The following is a 19,277-nucleotide window of genomic DNA, read 5'->3' as shown; positions in this document are numbered from 1 at the left end:
TCTCTTCATACCTTCATCAAATATTACATTGTTACAGAAACATCTCTGAAAGGCAGTGTGGTTGGAGGAGCCACTCCACAGTCTGTTTTTGCTTGAGCACGTGGAGTTCCCCTTTCAGGAAGAGCATGGTTTGACATAAGGTGGTAGCTGCTGAGGTTCTTGGAGTACTCAAGGAAAAATAAAGAGAGAGAGAGAGAGAGACTTAAGGTTAATTTAACAGGAGTGGTCTTATTTAGGTGCTCTAACTCAGCTTGCAGAAACTAAAATATTCATTTCAGTGCCAAGATGTTCTAGAAGGACTACATTTACTTCATGCCCTGCTGAGAGAAGCTAGCAAGAACTATTATCAAAGACTCCTTTTCTCCTCAGTCATTTAATAGTAGCAGCTTCTCTTTTATTCTGTTCTCTCAGAGCAGAATGTGAAGTGATAATCTCCCTGGAATACAGCAGACACCTGTTTGATAAGTGGTAATTGCAAATGGAAGATTATCACAGTGGTGCTTGTTTCTTTTGTAATGAAACTGCTATATAAGCAGAACAGAGATTCACTAGAAGATACGAGAAAATCCATTGCAACAGATTGAAAGTGTTTGGGACTTTGTAAACAGAGTTTCTCTTTAAGTAAGTGTATAGTAAGTGGTTTTGTCATGTAGTAGCAGAGGAAAGCTCTGTAAAATTACTGCATCACTTATGTTGTTTTGTGTGGGAGAATGTTGGTTATTGCTAGAACTTCACATGGGATTTCTTTTGTGTGCAGAGCATGATATAATAATCTCAAATGCTTCCTTTAAAAATAAGTTGTCCTTAAGTAATGTTAAATTTGTCCATATATAACTTTTTTAATGCTTGGAATGGAGCTAGTCTGGTCCTCTGCTAGGAAGTTTTTGTTGAAGCCCAATGAATTGCTGATAAAATGTGGAACCAAGGAAATATTTGTTGATAAATCTATATTAGACAGATAACTTCCTCTACCAAAGAAGAGAAGAGGTCTATTTTCAATAACAATCACTGAATTGAATACCTTTGCTAAATGTAGTTACTGCCTAGTGGTCCAAACATAGCCCTGAGACAGATGTGTAGCTCTGCAGTCTTATGACATTTAATAAAACATTTTATTTAAGCAACTCAAGTCCTCTCATTTTTTAAGAAGAGGCCTGAGATTTAATTCTGAACTTTCATAAAAGTCAAAGGAAAGTAGCTACGTGGCCTCAGCTGGATTCCAGTAGAAACTGGCCACTCTATTTTTGTTAGATGGTGAAGAAAATCCAGCCTAAAATGTTGGAAGTGATTAATGTTTGTCTAGTACTTAGAGGTCTCCAAACAGAAAGACCCTTTAGAAATGCCGAATTTTTTACTTACATTCTTTATCTTTTGTTTGTCACATTTGAAACTATTACCCATCAACCAAGCACATTGAATACATAGTTATACTAAATTATTGAAATTAATGCATTTTTGGCTGCAACTGCCCCAACCCAACAACTTACCATTTAAGAATACTAAAATATTGTAATATAAGTATTATGTAATTTACTATATCTAATTTTGAACCTTTTTTCTTTAATTGAGGAGAATATGTATTCAATGCTTTTAGATCTGATGCTGTAAAGAGTTGAAGGCTTTTTCATATATCCCAGATAAAGGAAACAGAAAATTGGGAACCGTCATCCTTTTCAGATGCTCATTTGTAGAAGGCAGTAGCACCATGTTTTCAAAAGGCTAAGATTGCAAAAATCCAATTCCTCGAAAAGTGATACCCAGGAAGAACTGACAGCATAAAAAGCCTGTCGGTGTTGGAACCATTTGTTGGAAGCACTGTTGCTAGCACAACTGCTTGAATTCTGCCAAGGAATTATATAGTGCTGGAAACATACCCAGGCACTTTTCTGTTTGCCATCCAGAGTGTTGCACAGTGCTGTGAAGTAAATGGCATCCCACCATAGACCAGAAACGTGCCAAGTATTTGGCTGATACTCTTTGTGAATGCAAAGCAGTTCTGAAGATGTATTTGTGAGTATCTGTGGGCAAGATGTGATGAGGAGGAATCAAATGGGTTGTTGGTTTTATACTGTTGCTTATTATTTCACTTAAAATTCTCCTACCTTAAAAATCTGTTTAAGATTTTTGCAGGTCTTCTGAATAGCAAAAAATAGGTGATTTGTGATCAGACTTAGAAGAAACAAATTTATTATACCCTCTTCTATGGCAATTAGGTAGCTACTTATAGAAAATATCAGAAACCTAACAGACACTGTGTTTTAAGCCAGCAAACAGGACAGTGTTAGTACCTTGATTGCTTTTCAGCTGTTACACTGTGAAGAATTTTGAGGAAAGGAAATAAAGGGAGGCAGGTTTATTCTGTTTAGTTCACACTAAACAGACTCTGTTATAACTCTGAATGCGTGTTAATTGTGAATTAATCCGTGAATTTTTAATGGTTGCTCTCAGTGTTGAAAGTAAGAGTGAACAGCACCACAAAATACCATAACCAGAGTGCAGAGCATGTGTGTCAGGGTCCTCAGAGCAGTGATGGATGAGTGGATGCTGGCACATTCCCATGTTTTCAGGTGCTAGGGGGATTCTTGTCCTTTTTCTTGCAGACCTTTTTTTTTTTTTTTTTTTTTTTTTTTTAACCTTGATCCTCCTCTCACTTGGCAACATGAAATGGATGAATGCTTGGACTCCTGGTATTCCTTGTCACAAAAATGCAGTCTCTCTCTAGCTTGGGAAAGATTTGGGAATCTCAGTTTATATGTGAAGAACAACCCATTAGTCGTATTAGATCTTCTTTTGGTGAGAGAATATTGATTTTTCAGTTCCTGACACATTCAGGAACATACTGTGAGTTATGACCTGTTCCCAGGCATGTACGTTTTATAGATCAATTCACACAGGTGTACTAACTAATAAACTCACTTAACCAGTTTACATGCATAAGTTTTAACCCTGAGTAATTAGTGAAAGCATCGCTGAGGAACTGGAAATTTGGGAAATGTGTCATTATTTGCATATCAGTATAAAGCAATTACTAAATTAAAGAGTGCACGTTGTGACAAACACGAAGCTCCTTTACTGTTGCTTTGTCAGTGCACATTAACATCAACTTGATGTGAAAGCCTGGCTTTCTCTGCGTGAACTAAAAATGCTAAGGCAGAAGTACACAATGAATCACCCAGAGTTTGGAGGCTAGCATGCTGAATTGCCTTGGGGTTCAGACCAAGGAAAGAAAAAACTGATGTAAAAGACCATTGAGAAAACGTATCAGTGGAAAGTAATTAACTCAAGATCCACAATTAGCCTCATGGTTTATACTTAACTGTGTTCCAGGTCTTTCAGTGGTTATTTAATTCTGTTACCCTGTGTTTCAAATAGCTGCAAATGGCTTGGCAGATTTTTCATCCTTTTTAATATTTACAGTTTTTGTCTAAGAAGAAGAATGAGCTCTGTAAGTGATCATGGGTATTTATTTCAGTCCTTGAAGTATATCTCTTTCTTAGTAGAATCTATTGTACGAGGAAATATTTTTTCCCTTTTGTTTCCTTTACATGCACTTGTAGTTTGAAGCAACATTAAGTACTACAATATCCTTCTGCCTTAATTCCTAACTTGCCTAACTAGGCTTAGTCAAAAGAGAAAGAATCGAAACCAGGGATCATTTTCTCTTTCATTCAGCTGGCAAACAAGAATGATAGATTCACAGCAATGCGACTGGTGATTAACAGCAACCGTAGCAGGAATTGGCATGTGTGTCCAACCAGTGTACCAGAGCTGGGTGTTCCCAGACAACTGGGCACAACTTTTTCTCCAGCTCGTCCAGAAACTCTGGGTAGTGCTTTGTGAAGCTTGCTTTATTGTAGTTGCTGCTGTGGCTGCAGCAACCCTCCTCTGGTGTCTGCCTGGAAGGACACAAGTGGCCTGCTCACTGTGTCATGGGCCCTTCTCCAGCCTCTTTCTCCCCAGCCCTGGTGCTTTTTATCCACAAGTGGATCCTGGAGCATCTTCCCTGTGCTGCTGCCTTCAGCACGTTGTGTGAAGATCTCCCAGGGCTGTGTCTTTACATTGCAGCAGAAGGAATAAGACACATATGCTTAACACACAGGTGTTTGGAATAAACTTCAGAAGAATTTTGGAGAATGGAGCAAAGCAATCTCTTAATCCTGATCTGAAGAATTTATCCTTTAAAAAAAAAAAGTATTGCTATTTAAGACACTTTTTCCAGGTCATATCTTTTCTAGCTTCTGGGTTCTGTGTTCTAGCTCCGGCATTCCTTTGTGATTATTATCATTATAGTTCAAAGATCTACCATGGGAACATCAGTGAAATCCCTGGAATGAATTTCCTACAACCTGTGTTGACAGGTTTAAATTACGTACTGTGACACAGTTCTTGTGGCTGGATTAGAAACTTTTTTTCAAGTTAAACCTGCGATGAGTAATTGTCACAGCGCGCTGGCACAATGCTAATTTGAAGTGACATGTCCAAACTGGCCTCAGTAACATGAAGAACCCTAACAGGTGTGAGGGGTGGATCTTCCCAAACAGAGAAAAAATAGTAGAAAAAGTGAAATGAACCTTGAATAAAGCTGTCAGCAGTAATTATCTCAACAACACTTTGTGAGGAGTTAAAATAAGCATTGCTGATTTATAACCTGAACACACTCCACCCTAGAGATTTTTTGTTTGTCCAGTTAGTGTTTAAAATGAAATGTTGAATACCTGTCAAGATTATTTTTTTCTTTTTTAAATTGCAGATGCGTAATGAAAATGAAGTTATTTTCCTGAGGAAGTTAATTTCAAGGGCTGTCAAATTTTTTAAACTCCTGTTCATTTTAATATTTGTACAAGAGTTTAATGAAACAAACAAACCTAGAGCATATACTTGACTGTTTTTCCCAGCTAAATGGTATTTGATGTCAAAAGACAAATTGGCTAACGTAGAATTACATCCAGTTTTTGTTGTTGCTCAAGAAGAGATAAAGGTTTAGGTGATAGTAGATGAGCTTTGGTTGGTGGTTTATGTTTTCAAAGTATGTACTAAACTTGAATAGCAATATTTTGTTGACCAGTATAGACTGAAGAGAGCCCTTCAGTTCTGTATAGCAAATCTCTGAGTCTTGTGATTAATTTCTCAGTAAAAAAGAAAAAAAAATCCCCATTTCAGTAAAATTTAAAAATATATATATATAATTTGATAGACTTTTTTAAAATTAAATTGGAGTGTACCTTCATTTTACGGTGGGATATTTGCTTGTTGCTGCTGTCATAACACCTGTTTTATGTATACAATGCATTTTGGTATGGATAGAAGTAATTTCACAGTCTGTTACTAATGAAAAAATATTTGCTGGCTTTGACAAAAGAACAAAGCAAAAGATAAACATTTATTCACAGAAAACCTCTAATCCCTTGAAGTTTTAAATGTTACTTTTAAACATGAACATGTGGGAATTCTTAAATCATGTGTCACTTTGACTCGGTGAGATTATACACTGAAAACAAGATAGATTATTCAATGTATAATTGTACAGTGATAAGTGATGGGCTTGGCAGTGTTGATCACCTGTTTGTTCCCAAGGAATTTTGTGAGGGTTTGTCTGAGCACAACAGGCTGCCCACACACTGTTAATAAAGCCTGGTTAAACAGTGAGAGCTACAGCCATTGAAAGAACAACCTAACATGAATGATCTCTCATGTCAAAGCATAAATTTTCTTGAAATTATGAGACTGAGCATCCTCAGGCATAGCATGAGCTGCCTGGGAGTCCACCACCCCCTTCCTGTGTGGATTGGTTTCTATGTTTTGTTTCCTAACCAGAAAAGCCTGTGGAGCCATCTGATAAACTCTGTGGAGAATCGCAAAAAATTGCCAAAAGACTTCTCACACTCTTAATTCCCCTGCTCATTATCAAGAAACAACTGGGGTTTTTTAACTGTTTGTGTAGAAAATAAAAACTTCCCACTCTTACATTCCAAGTGTGGAAGCAAAACTCCCTTTGCCATCATTCACATGCTCTACCTCTCCACCCTCCTGTTTACACTTTGATTTTTTCCATTTGCCGTATTAACTGCCATCTCCCTTTCCCCACGCAAATATTCCTTGGCTTATGCTTTGCTCACTTCTTTAATCTCAAAATAGGTTACAAGAGAAGAATTGAAAATTTGGTGAGCTGGGAGCAGCAGCCTCAGCTGAGAAGCAGCTTGGCCAGTCTTGCTCCAGTGGTGAGCAGAACAGCTCCTTCACTAGACCTTTCAAATAACTTGTTCCTGCGTCTTTCTCAGGAGTGGTGTGGAGTTGAACTGCTCTGCAGTCTCCTAAATCACCTTGAGGTCCTGACTCAAAGGCCTGAGAGCTGAGGCACAGGTTTGTGCCTCCTTCTAGCCCTGCTGAAAAAGTTTCTCTCTGATTTCCCATTCTGCACCCTTGGTACAGAGATCTTTTTGAACAGGGAACTGAATTTGTCCAGTGAGGAGAAATAGATGACATCTTGTTAGACTTGGAGAAATGAACTTGTTTGAATTCTCCTGAGAACTGCTCATTAAGAAGAAGGGATTAACAGTGATGAATAGGACTTGCAGACATTGAAGTTTGTCTAGACTAAGCAGAGAGAGAATTTCTCACTTACCACAATGTTACCTGCCCTGGCTGAATAAATAGAGAATGGACTGAACCTGGAGGTGTGTGAGATATGGAAAGGCTTCTTGGCAGAAGAGATGCTAGTCAGCCAAGATGTAGAAAACTGATTATTTGGTTTGTCTTTTTTATTAACTTACTATTCTTGATGCACTTGGGTGTTTGATCCCTAATATGCCTAGTACCTAAACTCAGATAATAGTACCACATGTATAGAGAGTATAATAGAAAAACTAGGACAGAAATGTTTTGTCTCAAATTCTGTTCCTTCTCAAACTTCATATAGTTGTCTTCAAAAAAGACCAGAATTTTTTCCTAGCTTCAAACAAATGCAGACATACAGACATCTGTAGGGTCATTGATGTTTATTGTTCTTGGGGAATTAGCTTATGCCATAACAAAAAGTCAAATAACAGAATAGTAAGTGTAAGATGAAAACTTAAATGCTTGACAAAGCTCCTTCCTCACCCTTCTATCCTTACCCCTTCACTTTCCTGATGAGGGGAGAAAGGCATCATAGTAGTTACTCCAGCAACAAAAACAAATTATATGGAAGTGAAATTTTCACGGTGGAGACACCTGCCAGTCATTGAGTATTTTGCTACAGGCTTCTCTCAGGTTATTTTCCAATAATTGAGCATGGTGTGTTATGAAATGTACTTGGTCAGGTTTGTTTCTTTATACATGAGCCGTATCAGTGAGTAAACCAGGAAATGAAAAAGCTAAGCAACTCACATTTTGAGCACAGTGAAAGGGCTGTCACATAGAGTATTTAAACTAGGATTAGGTTTCAGTCTGTAGGCAACAGTGTGTTCCTTTCTGATTAAGAATCTCTTGTGTGATCTAGTATATTATAAATCTCCACATGTGCACTACAGCCTGATATGCAACCTCTAGAAAGGGCTCTTGTTCAGCTAATGACCTCCTGATACATAAATATTATCTTGAAGTATCATTTCCATGTTTGTTAATATATTTGCTTCTAACATTAAGCTGCAACTAGCTAATATTGACAAGCTAGTTATGGCCCAAGTTCTAAATAGGGGTTACAAATTTCTGTTGTATTTTGGAGTTGGTGTGTACTGCAGTAACAGTTATCAAGGGTGCTTGGAAGTTTGTAGTTGTTAAAACAGCTCAGATTCAGACTATTCAAGCTTAACATGAACTTCTGTTCTCAACTAATTAGATAACTTTTTACTCACAATGACTTTACAACACATTTAATAATCACAGAATCATAGCATGTCTTGGGTTGGAAGGGACCTCTAAAGGCCATCTAGTCCAACCCCCCTACAATAAGCAGGGACATGTCATACTAGAACAGACTGCTCAGAGAGCCCCATCAAGCCTGACCTTGAATGTGTCTAGGGGTGGGGCCTCCACCACCTCTCTGGGCAGCCTGTTCCAGTGATCCACCACCCTCATATTGAAGAACTTTTTTCTGATGTCCAACCTAAATCTGCCCTTCTCTAGCTTGAAACCATTGCCCCCTGTCCTATTACATGCCCTAGTGAACAGCTCTTCCCCAGCCTTCTTACAGGCTGCTTTCAGGTATTGGAAGGTTGCTGTAAGGTCCCCCTGGAGTCTTCTCTTCTTCAGGCTGAACAACCTCAACTCTCCCAGCCTGTCCTCACAAGAGCAGCTCATAAGAGAGCTGCTCCAGCCCTCTGGCCATTTTTGTTGCCCTCCTCTGGACACGCTCCAACACGTTCACATCCTTTTTGTGCTGGGGGCTCCGGAGTTGGACGTGGTACTCCAGGTGAGGTCTTACCAGTAGAGGTGCAGAATCATCTCTCTCACCCTGCTGGCAATGCTTCTTTTGATGCAGCCCAGGATGTGCTTGGCTTTCTGGGCTGCAATTGCACATTGGTGGCTCTTGTCCAGCTTTTGATCCGCTAGTACCCCCAGGTCTTTCTCCACAGGACTGCTCTCCAGCATGTCTTCCCCCAGCCTGTTTTCATATTTCTGGCTGCTCTGGCTCAGGTGCAGGACCCCGCACTTGGCCTTGTTGAACCTCAGGAGGTCCACTTCTCCAGCTTGTCCAGGTCCCTCTGGATGGCATCTTGTCCCTCTGGCATATTGACCACACCACCCAGCTTGGTATCATAATCATGTTCTGCTCTAGTTTCCAGAGCAAGAGGAAGGTTTTTAGCTTTCAAGATGCTTGCATAATCTCTACCAAAATTTGACTTCACACTACATGAGTAGTAATATTTTTGGCATATTTTCCTGGAGATTATCTTCTTAAGCAGAGCACTGGTTGCACAATGATAACACCAAAGGCATAAAACATTCTCAAACTGGTCCTGAGACAGCAGAGAGCTGCTGCAGTCACTGACTTGTGGAGGTCATTTATCCAGCTACAGCTCTGTATTACAACATGTGCTAACAGCAGATTTTTGCTTTTGCTAAGCAATGGGAAAAGACATTCCCTGTTTTCACCAGAATTAATATTGATACCCAGAACATGAAGTGTAAATGTGACATTGGTTGGATGTGGTGCTCTGATGAGATTGCATTACAGAGGGACAGATGGGAAAGGCCCTGCACTGGGTGGAGCACCTTGTTCTCTTGAGCTAATTATGAGAGCTACAGCAAACAGAAATTAGAGATGCCAGCCTGAAAGGTTTGGCATTAGGTAATCTGAGTGTTCCTTAACTGCTTTAGGGTATGAAGTACAAAAGGCTAAATTATGCCATTTGGATTCTAAACCTGCCCACAGCCACATTTGCATATATGCACGTTTTAATTTTCCTTGTTCAATAACGCACCGGAAAGGGTGCCTTAAAAAGCACGTTCCTTCTTATTGGTTCCACGTGGAGTGGCATCTTTGGGATGTGGCATCGTTCCGTGGCTTCTTCCACCCAGCTGTGCTAGTGACTGCAGCTGGAAAGCTGGAACTATAGTTTTGCTTAATTATTTTTTAGGAAGCTAGAACTAAAGGGCAGGTTGTTAAGACTTCCTCTTACCTAATATGCGACAAGGTGACCTTGAGCAGGACTGGGACTTAGTCTGCTTTTTATGGGAGATTTATGAAGGAGAGTCAAGTATCAGAAAACATGCTTTATTTTTTTTTTTGTACACCAGAATTTTGTTTGCTTACCTTATCTCTGTGTATTAAAGGGAGAAAACATGGATTATTTTCCTTTACCTCAGGAGGAAACCGCACTATGAGAATTCCCCCCTGTAATTTTCTACTGAAGTGGATAATATACAACCAAAAATTATTCTGCGTTTGAAGTATAGCTAATAAAATAGTTTGACTGACTCCTAGCAGTGAAGCAATACAGAAGTTACATTTCTTTTCATGATCTTTTTACTTTATATTAGAAATCCAGCAGAAATGTCCACTGCAAGGTGTTTTTTCTGGTTTCAGTTTGCCATTGTCAGTTAATGCCTGTCACTTCACTTGCTGTGCATGAGCAAATGAAATCTAGCATAGTTGATAGACTCTTTTGCTTATGGATCAAATGTTCTATGATTTATTTTTTTTCCTGATGCTTTGTAAGGTTTATAGTTTAACCTGCGAATGTTGTAGAGCAAGTGATCAAGAATCTCTTCTTTATGTCCAAAAATAATGTTAGAAAATATTTTGCCATGGAAAAATGCCACTCCAGTGAGGGAAAGGATTCTCCACTTGAGTAGCTCAGACAATAAAGATAGCTACCCTGTTGCAGTGACTGAAAATGTTTCTCATTTTAAGTGTTCTTTCAAACAGTCAAAAGCTGTTTTTTAAAATTGGCAAGTACCAGGTGATACAGCTTAAGGGCTACAAGTAATAACCTGTTCATAGGAGCAGTGGTAAGTACCTGTAAGTTTAGATAGATGCATTAATGTACATTAAAGCAAACCGAACAAGCAGAACTCCTACATGCCCCAAAGCCTTCAAACTCTCACTATTTTTGTTGCAATCAAATACTTAAGAATGACCACAAAATAAAGCAATATTCCTGCTTTCCTTAAACATCAGTTATGCTTGCTTGTATTCCACAGTTCTGGTTAAAAGAGCTACCATCCATTAGAGGGATCTCTTGATAAGAAGTATCCTGTGAAATGCACAACCTCTCACGTCATGCCAAAACAGGTCTGTGGCTTTGGCATGTGTTTATTATTATTAATGCTGGCAGTTGAAATACAAATCATCTTAGACTGAACATTTGTACATAAATTCAGTGTCTTACTGTTGAGAAGCACAAGTGAGCATTAGACTCCTTTATTTTTCTCTCTAAATTGGTAGGTTTGGTAGCTGTCTTTCTTTTCAAGTACCCTTTGTGCACTTTTAGTCCAGGTTGTACCATTACCTTTTTGCATACCAGCAGCAATCCGTTCAGTACCTGTTGTCTCCTAAAAGGGCTCTCCTGCTGCCACTCTCCCTGGAATGTTTTAAAGCTTCAGTTTTTTTGTCCTTCTCCTTTAAAAGCTCTAGGAAGCCAAATAGGAGATGACTTAAACTTTCCACAAGCACAGACAGTCTATACACAGTGTTGGACAAGATCTGGCTTTTCAGTAATCATCTTGAGTTGATTTTTGCAAGTCATTTTGCCTATCTATGATTTTGTTTCACTTTCCACCTCGTGTACCTTTCAACTCTGAGACCTTTTGCGTAGGGATTTGCACGTGTGCACATTTACTGCCTAGAAAAACAGACTAACCTTATTTACTTTTTGCTTTAATGTATTATTTATTTCATCATCTGTGTCTAGGTTATTATTGGTGTCAAGAGTCCTGCATATGGTTCTTTCAATGTCTTTTCTTGTGCTCATGAAGGGCACCTCATTCAAGCTGTAGTACTTGCATAACAGTGATTTTCGTGCAGAAAAAATGTTTTGAAGCTTGAGTGACTGATGGGTTCACAAGTTGAGAATAGGGGTAATCAGGTACTCAGGCTACAAACCACTTTTCACTTTTGGAGCTGATAAAAAGTTTTTTGTCCGTTCCTATGGGAAGATGGCTGTGACACAGTGATTCGTGTATCCAGTGTCCTGCAACCCTGCTTGGGAGTGGGCAGCTGCAGTATTTAGGAAGAAAAAACTCCAAGAGCAGCCTGACATCTAAACAGTTCTTGCCACAGAGACACTTCAGTGGGTGCCCCCCTTACTATATTGGCATGTGTTCAAAATCTATTTGTAAAAGTTGAAGTTTGCCATCCATGGCACAGGGCTGAGCTGCCTGGGAAAGAATCTTTATGCTTGGTGTTGATTTTTTTTTTTTATGATTTCCAAACTAAAGTCTAAACTTCTGGATTTAAACTTTCCTCTTGAGAGAGGAGTCTCTCCTTTATTTTAGGATGATGATAACTTCTTATTTTGAAATGAAAGGCAGAGCTGTTTTTTGTCCTAGCCTTTCCTTTGCAAAAAACTTCCAAAAAAAACCCAACAGCAACGAAGGGGAGAGTGATTTCTCACACAAAAGTGCACAAATCCCCATCATTCCAGCAACTGTCTGGGGAGCAGGGTGAATTGTGCTCTGATGTGGAATCCCTTCTGCTGTTAGTTCATTTTTGAGCGACGCTTTGACACTGTAATTTAGGGTTGCAAATTGGAGCTGCAACACCCTGCTATTGGGCCAAGGGATGAAGCAGCACAATCACTGCTCGCTTGATCTTAACATTCTTTCTTTAATGTGTATGTAAAAGATACCAGGAGCCTTTCCAGGCATCTGTCAGGGTGTTTGATGCTGTTAGAGAGGGAACTTCAGTCTGTGTGTGGTTAGTGTACGTGTGGGTAAGTTTTACCAGTATTTTTTACAGTGATAACTACAGGGCAAAGTTTTACGTTTTTTAACAGTTGAGTTTTGTTTATTATTAGCAGCTTATAAAAATACTCATTAAACTCATGGATTATTAGTGAGAATACAGTTCTTACACTCTTGTCACAGGCGTTTCAGAGGTAATTGGTCTTGACCTGTATGTCGTCTTTAATATTTCATTTGCTCCAGAGTATTATTACTCACATCCTTTAAGATGATGGTTGGGCTTTTTATGCAGCTAAACTTCTGTTTAACCTTGCTGTGAGGCTGTGACAGTAGGCTAGTTCAGACAGGTTAACATTCATTTGGTAACCAGCCTGCTTCAACCTGCAGCAAATTAAATCTTTGTGAGTTCTAGCAGACAAGTGATAAAGTCATTCTGAATTATGTATAAAAATAAATGGGATACTTCTAGTGCTCATGGCAGTAAATGAAAGTTAAGGCTTATGATTTATTCTTGGGCTTTTGTTAAGGATGATTGAAATTTATTTTACCTTAATGTTTTTACAGTCTAATAAGGACGATGCTGTATTTCTGAAACATTCTGTGCCCTGCAAAAATAGTAGTAGTTTTAACAGGATTTAGAAGATCTTTTTTCTGCCCTCTTTGTGTTTCTTCTGAAGGAACAGTGTTTTAAACATAAAGCCAGAACTACCTTTCTCAATGTCACCAAGAATTAGACACCATCAAATGTTTTGTTGTTGCCAAAATCCATCAACTATCTGTATTTATGAGCTATTAATGTTGTCAATTTAGTCCATGTGTTATCAAAACAGCATTTAGGTGCTTTTGAAGATTCCGCTTGTGGTCATGAACCTCGCTTGACCAGGACTGATGATGCACTTCCCAGAAGAGGACAGGAGGCTGGGTGTATGCTTAGTATAGTTGTATGTTTGCAGACATCTAAAAATTTTGTTTTTCAAATGATGCTGTGAGTTTTTTTCCATTTCTGCCTCGGTAGTTTTAAAAAATTGAGTTGTAAGCATAGAGCAACAGTCAGAAGTACTGGTTTTGTTGGCACTGGCTAGTGAACATCTATCCTCTCTTTGCTGACTGCAATTTCACCAGCATTGCTGGGTTTGTGTGTGTCCTGGTTCATAAGAGAAACATGGCTTGTGCCTTTGCCATTAATAATGACCAAGATGCAGTTGAAATGTGGTTTTTAAGTGGCCACTGTGATTGTGTCCTTAAGAACACCTGGCAATAAACTGCTCTTTCAAGGTTTTTGTTTCACAATGACATCTCTTTTAATTAGTTGTGTAAGTACCTAACATCTTCACCTTACATGTGCTTATTGATTGGGAAGGAAAAAAATTCTATTTCCTTCATCAAGGCATAGCACTGTGAAAGTTATTGTGTAGAAATAAGGGTTTAAACTTCAGTACTGATTTAGGAGCTAATAACAATTCGAGACAGTTTTGAGTTGAGTTTGTTTTGACACCCTGTGCATCCACACCTGTAACCCCAATGTTGTTACTTTTAATATTTTTACATAAGGAATAGTTTTCGTCTTACAGGTTTATTTCTTTGTGTTTGCATAATTAATTCAGCCTGCTGAAGTGCAGCCTTCACTTTAAATCTCAAAACACCCTTAAAAACCTGACCCTCAGTTGAGACTGTGTCTTTAATAAATGCTTGTTGCTTTGTTTGTAGATGACTCTGGCTGTATCAGGACTGGCTTTTCCTTGCCATCGACTTACAGTTGGGAGAAGGTCTTCACCTGTGCAAACGAGGGAACAGTCAGAGGAGGTAAGAACATCATCTTTATTTAACAGGTTTGCTCTAGCAGGGAAGGCTCTTTTTGTCATGGTCACCGTCCCATCTAGCGTCAAATACATAAGTAGAATTGCATCTTAAAAGAATCAGTTTACAATTCCTGTCACATGTAATTGTGATAAAGTAAGGAAGTGGGTAAATGAGTCATTCGAGAAAAAGAGGAAAAGCAAAGCAAGCAATCCACAAGTTTCTAAGCATTGAAAAATAATCAAAATTAGTCAGAAGGCTGAAACATTTATTTTTTGTATTAGCAGAAAGATGTGTTTGCAGACTTCTATCAACTCTCATTTTGGTATTTCTAGCTATTAATAATTTGGGTTAAAATTGACAATGTCTTTGTCCTTACTCAAAACATATTGATTATTCTCCTTGATGTTGGCATGCCAAAAAGATCAGCCTGCCATTCTACATGCAGTAATCTGGTGTTCAGTCAGGACTACGGGTGCTAAATTTGTGTGGCAGAAATTGCCACTAAAGACACAGGTACCTTTCCAAGCACTGTTCCCCACCATGCAAGTATTGCTAAAGTAGTTTATATCTGGATGTCTAAAATTATCAATTGGTTGTGTGGCTTTTCTCACTCTTTCTTATGCAGTTAAATCAACAGTGGCACCACTTGATGAAAAATAGCATTAACTTTGGATACAATTTGCTCAACTATGTGTATCCGGAGCCAGTTCCTTAGTTATTTAATAATGCATTTTGTCACATAATGTTGCTCTGCCAGCCAGACTTCTGGTAAAAAATAGATCTTTTTTATAAAAAAAGCAACAGATAATGTTGTATAAAATAGTAAATAAGATGTAGTATGTAAAGGTTTTTTTAATAGAAATGTGTACGTATTTTTTAGTATGTATGCATTTTGTATTTCTCTGAAGATGATGTCTGTAGTAGAGGCTTATGGTGGATTTTGTCTTTTGCTTTTCTATAGCAGTGCACTGATGTTCATATGGTTAGTGACAGTGATGGAGATGACTTTGAAGATGCTACAGAGTTTGGAGTTGATGATGGAGAAATGTTTGGAGTAGCATTACCTGCCTTGAGGAAATCACCAATGAGTAAGAGTTAACAGTTAAATGGCTGTTGTAGAGGACTAGTGAAAGTAGAGATGTATGAAGGGTCTGCACAGTAAGAAGAGGAAAGTATCTTTTGATAGCAACATTAGAATTGTTTGAGTCTCACGTTTGATGGATGTATAACATGAAACTACTGCAGACATAATTGGCAACTGTGGAAGCCATTATTGGCAACTATTTCCCTGTGGAAGAAGTTTTTTAACCTTATGATTTTAGCTTATAGGTGCAGAATAATTTAGCTCAGAGAAATTATGATCTCTAAACCAAATGTTCCTGTAGCCAACTAAATTCCTATACTTGTTTTGAGAAATCTAGATTTTTAGCTTCAGCCTCTTGTGGTCATTAATATTTTGTTACATTTATATTAAACAAGTTTCACAGGGATTATTTGTCTGTGAATTATTGAAAGGATTGAGCAAGAACAATCAGTTACCTCCTATATGCAATTCCATATAATTCTCTTTATTTACTTTAGGCTTGCATTAGTGCTATTACCTTAGAAGTTGTTGGTTTTTAACAGCAAATATATGTAATAATAATGAAAACTTCTTAACAGGAAGGTTATAATTAGAAAAAACTTAACTAGCAATATAGTGGGTTGAGCCTTTCAAGCTAGTCCTTTCATTTTAATGTATTTTAGTAAGTCCAGAGTGTTCTTCAATGATGGAGTGATATATCACATTACACTGGACCTGAGGATTTTACTGTTTGGAAAGCCTTAATACAGTCATGACAGCATCTGGAAATTTCACATCTTTTAATGGTTCACAGTCCATTGTTTTCAGGAAATGTATATGGTTTATTGGTAGGCACTTCAGGAAGGTGTCAACATTAAAAAAACTATTAAGCAAATGAGTTTGTTTATTAAAATCTGTTTCCATAAGGTTTTGTTTAATTTATATTTTCAATGTTTTTTTTAAGTGCCAGAAAATGCTGAAAATGAAGGAGATGCCTTATTACAATTTACAGCAGAGTTTTCTTCAAGGTAAGCTCAGCCTATGAACTATGCAATTTTTGCTACAAGCTAAGTAAAATTTAGTAATTAATGAAAATAAACCAAATGTATATATTTTCTTGTGGGTTCATAGTGTATTTAGGTATCCAAATCTAATTTATTTTAATCTTAACTTTGTTAGAACTGTTTATGAAATAAAATGATTTCTCAGTCCAAGTTATAGTGACAGATTCTTGCCTTATTTAATTTACCACTAATTAATAACATTGCTTAATTATGTAAGGGTCCAGAAGGATGTTCAAGGCTTTTATTATGTGTAGTAATTTTAATAGGATATGCAGGAAGAAAAGCTGAAACTGATTAATATTGAAAAAAATATATACAGAGTTTCAAGAGGAGTTTTCAGAGTAATGGAATGGTTGGATAAATCTCTATAATATAGAAATGCTGCTGCTTTAACTTCATACCACAGATCATGCATTGTTAAACAGTTGCCATGTTTCATCAAATAGGTAGAAGCAGCAAACTAATAATGCTGCAAAGTAATGCAAAGTTTATATTCCTTCTGCTTTCACTGCTCTGTGATGAAATGTTCATTTATATATATGAGATGCATTAATGTGTAATACAAGAACAGGCTTCAATTAACCTTTAAGGATATGATAAAGAGAGGAAATAAGAGTATAGTAAAGAGCAGAAATGACTTATGATTGGGAAATGATAGAGAACTTAAGGTGTATGCAAATAGAAAGTTTTGATGGTAAAATTTGTAAGGTGGCAGTTAGTTACTTTGAGCTTTGGAATGTTGAGGGAGAGAGGGCTTCTAAAGGACAGAAATGCTTAAAACTGTAGTTCTTCATCTTTTTGAAGGTTTAGCCAGTGCATTTTATTTACAGAGTATATGAGGAAGGTAGAACATTGAAATGACTGGTTTTTGTGACTTTTTTTAATTGTCATTTTTATCTCCAATAGATATGGTGACTGCCATCCTGTGTATTTTATTGGCTCATTAGAGGCTGCTTTTCAAGAAGCCTTCTATGGGAAAGCTAGAGATGTAAGTGTGTGTTGAAAATGCTTCATTTAATAGAGAGGGGAAATGGAAATCACTGTAAATGTTTCATCTCTATTCTAAAGAAGGCAAATTACATTTTGGAGTTTTATTGTTTGTGAAGAGTTATGCTCATTTAGTTGATTGACTAAAATACTTACCTTGGTTGTTGAAATTACAGTGAATAACTCATGCTTTCTAATCATTCAGGCTGTTTTTTTATTGAAGTCCTTTAGTCATCAGAGCTACTCTTTGCCTTCCCCCTCCTTCTTTTCTTCCTGGAATAATAGTGTCTTAGCACCACATAACACTGGCCTGTGAGTCTTGGGGTTGACAAGTTCAGTGGTGCATGTTGGTAACTCCTTTGAAGGATGGCTAATGAAATTGTAAATTTAAATTGAAAGGTCTCTGAAATACTGTGTGTTTTGTTTTGTTGGTTTTTGTTTTCCTTTGCGCAGCCTTTATCTGCCAAGTACATTCCAGTTCTAAGGTTTGGTTATTTAGTTTTTCTGTACATCCAACCAGACATCTCAAGTTTCTGTTATTCCATGCACAGTTTTAAATTCAGCATTTTAATAAAATTAGAATGGGGATCGTTTATTTAAGTTTTGGTGACTTGAATTCACAAAGGAGAAACCCAAACCCCTGCATAATTAACCATAGATAAAGCTGAAACCCAAACAAGAAAATCATGCTGTTTAAATTTACTTTTTTATTTGTCTTGATAGATAGTTCATTTTAAAATTAAGAATGTTTTGGCTTCCTATAGTTATTCATATTGGAAGAAACAACTATGTTATATTAGGGGCTGTTATGAATCTACTCTATATAGCTGAAGTTAACATATATTTAACATCTTGTGTGCAGAGATAGTTTTCCCTCAATCCAAGTTTAGTGAATATTGTCATGTCTCTGTCCAGATTTTAGAATATAAATGGATACAGAATAATTCAGTGACAAAGTACTAATTCATGATGATTCATTCAAGTGGAGCTTGATGCCTATTTTAAATCAAATTATTAATTCAACAAGAAAACTCTGAGTTAGGTAGCTCACTTTGTGCCATTTCATTGGAAATGGTTGGCAGTTTATCAGGACAGCAATGGATGAGAACTCATTAGAAGCTTTCATAATTTTTTTTATAACTGTAAATCTAATATTAATGTGGTGCAGTCGATTAGTTTTTTTAATACTGTAAGTACTTTGTTTACTGCTTACACACCACATCTGAAATTAATGTCACTTTACACTTCTAGTATTTTGAGATCTAGTAAGCGCAGATGTTCATCAGTATAAAGTTATATACTTAGAAAATTCTTGGGTTTGTGGGGTTTTTTTGTTAATTTTCTATTTCTCTTAATATTGTCTTAATTTTTGAATGCACTTCTCCCCAACTACTCTGTGGAGTGACTCTAATTTTATTGTAACATTCTGATTTAAAACATGAGAATGTATTTATGCCATTTTTTTTTCCTGCTTTTTTTCCTGTTACAAACAAAGTTTTTTCAGTACTGCCTCCTGGAATTCGTAACTAAGGAAAAGGATACATTATTTTATAGTTTTATAGTTGCATTTCATACAATAATTCAATATCAGTATAAAGAAAAAAGCTTAGGAGAAATTGCAACCTGTATGTCTTGTCTTCTAATTTACACTGTGGAGGGCACTTAATTTTACCAGGGCAACAGATGAGCTTCAGGCACCAGCATTCTTCACTTGAAGTGAGAAATTGAGTTCCAAGAGTAAATAAAAACAAGATTGAAGGTTTAAATCCTCTGCTGGGCTTTTTGAACTTATATACTCATTAAATGTTTATTGGAGTGGTGGGATTACGAAGGATTTGGGTAGCTTCATCAACTGGTATATACTTAATCACTAAGTAAAACACTACATTTGATAGAGTGTTTCTCACGATGCCACACTCAATCCATCTTAATGAAAACTGCTTCAAACTGATTTAATTTGAGAGCACTTGGCAGCTTGAGTGCTCAGAGATCTTAGCCTTTTCTTGACAAATTCTCAACACTGTGCAGAGCAGAAGGTG

At 37.3% G+C, this 19,277-nt stretch overlaps 1 protein-coding gene across 1 annotated transcript in view; it reads left to right on the top strand.

The window, feature by feature from the left end:
* Positions 1-19,277, top strand: part of FAF1 (Fas (TNFRSF6) associated factor 1) — a 155,449-nt gene that overhangs the window by 86,714 nt on the left and 49,458 nt on the right. The window contains exons 9-12 of the mRNA XM_010004033.1: positions 14,032-14,127; positions 15,086-15,212; positions 16,152-16,215; positions 17,158-17,239. Of these exons, the coding sequence (XP_010002335.1) occupies positions 14,032-14,127; positions 15,086-15,212; positions 16,152-16,215; positions 17,158-17,239 (369 nt within the window). The remainder of the gene's footprint in view (positions 1-14,031; positions 14,128-15,085; positions 15,213-16,151; positions 16,216-17,157; positions 17,240-19,277) is intronic.

Source organism: Chaetura pelagica, unplaced genomic scaffold (assembly GCF_000747805.2).
Source record: "Chaetura pelagica isolate M959 unplaced genomic scaffold, ChaPel_1.0 scaffold18, whole genome shotgun sequence".
In the NCBI taxonomy this organism is placed as follows: domain Eukaryota; kingdom Metazoa; phylum Chordata; class Aves; order Apodiformes; family Apodidae; genus Chaetura; species Chaetura pelagica.
Note: the sequence above shows the minus strand (reverse complement) of the source record. Positions and strands in the feature narration are given on the sequence as shown.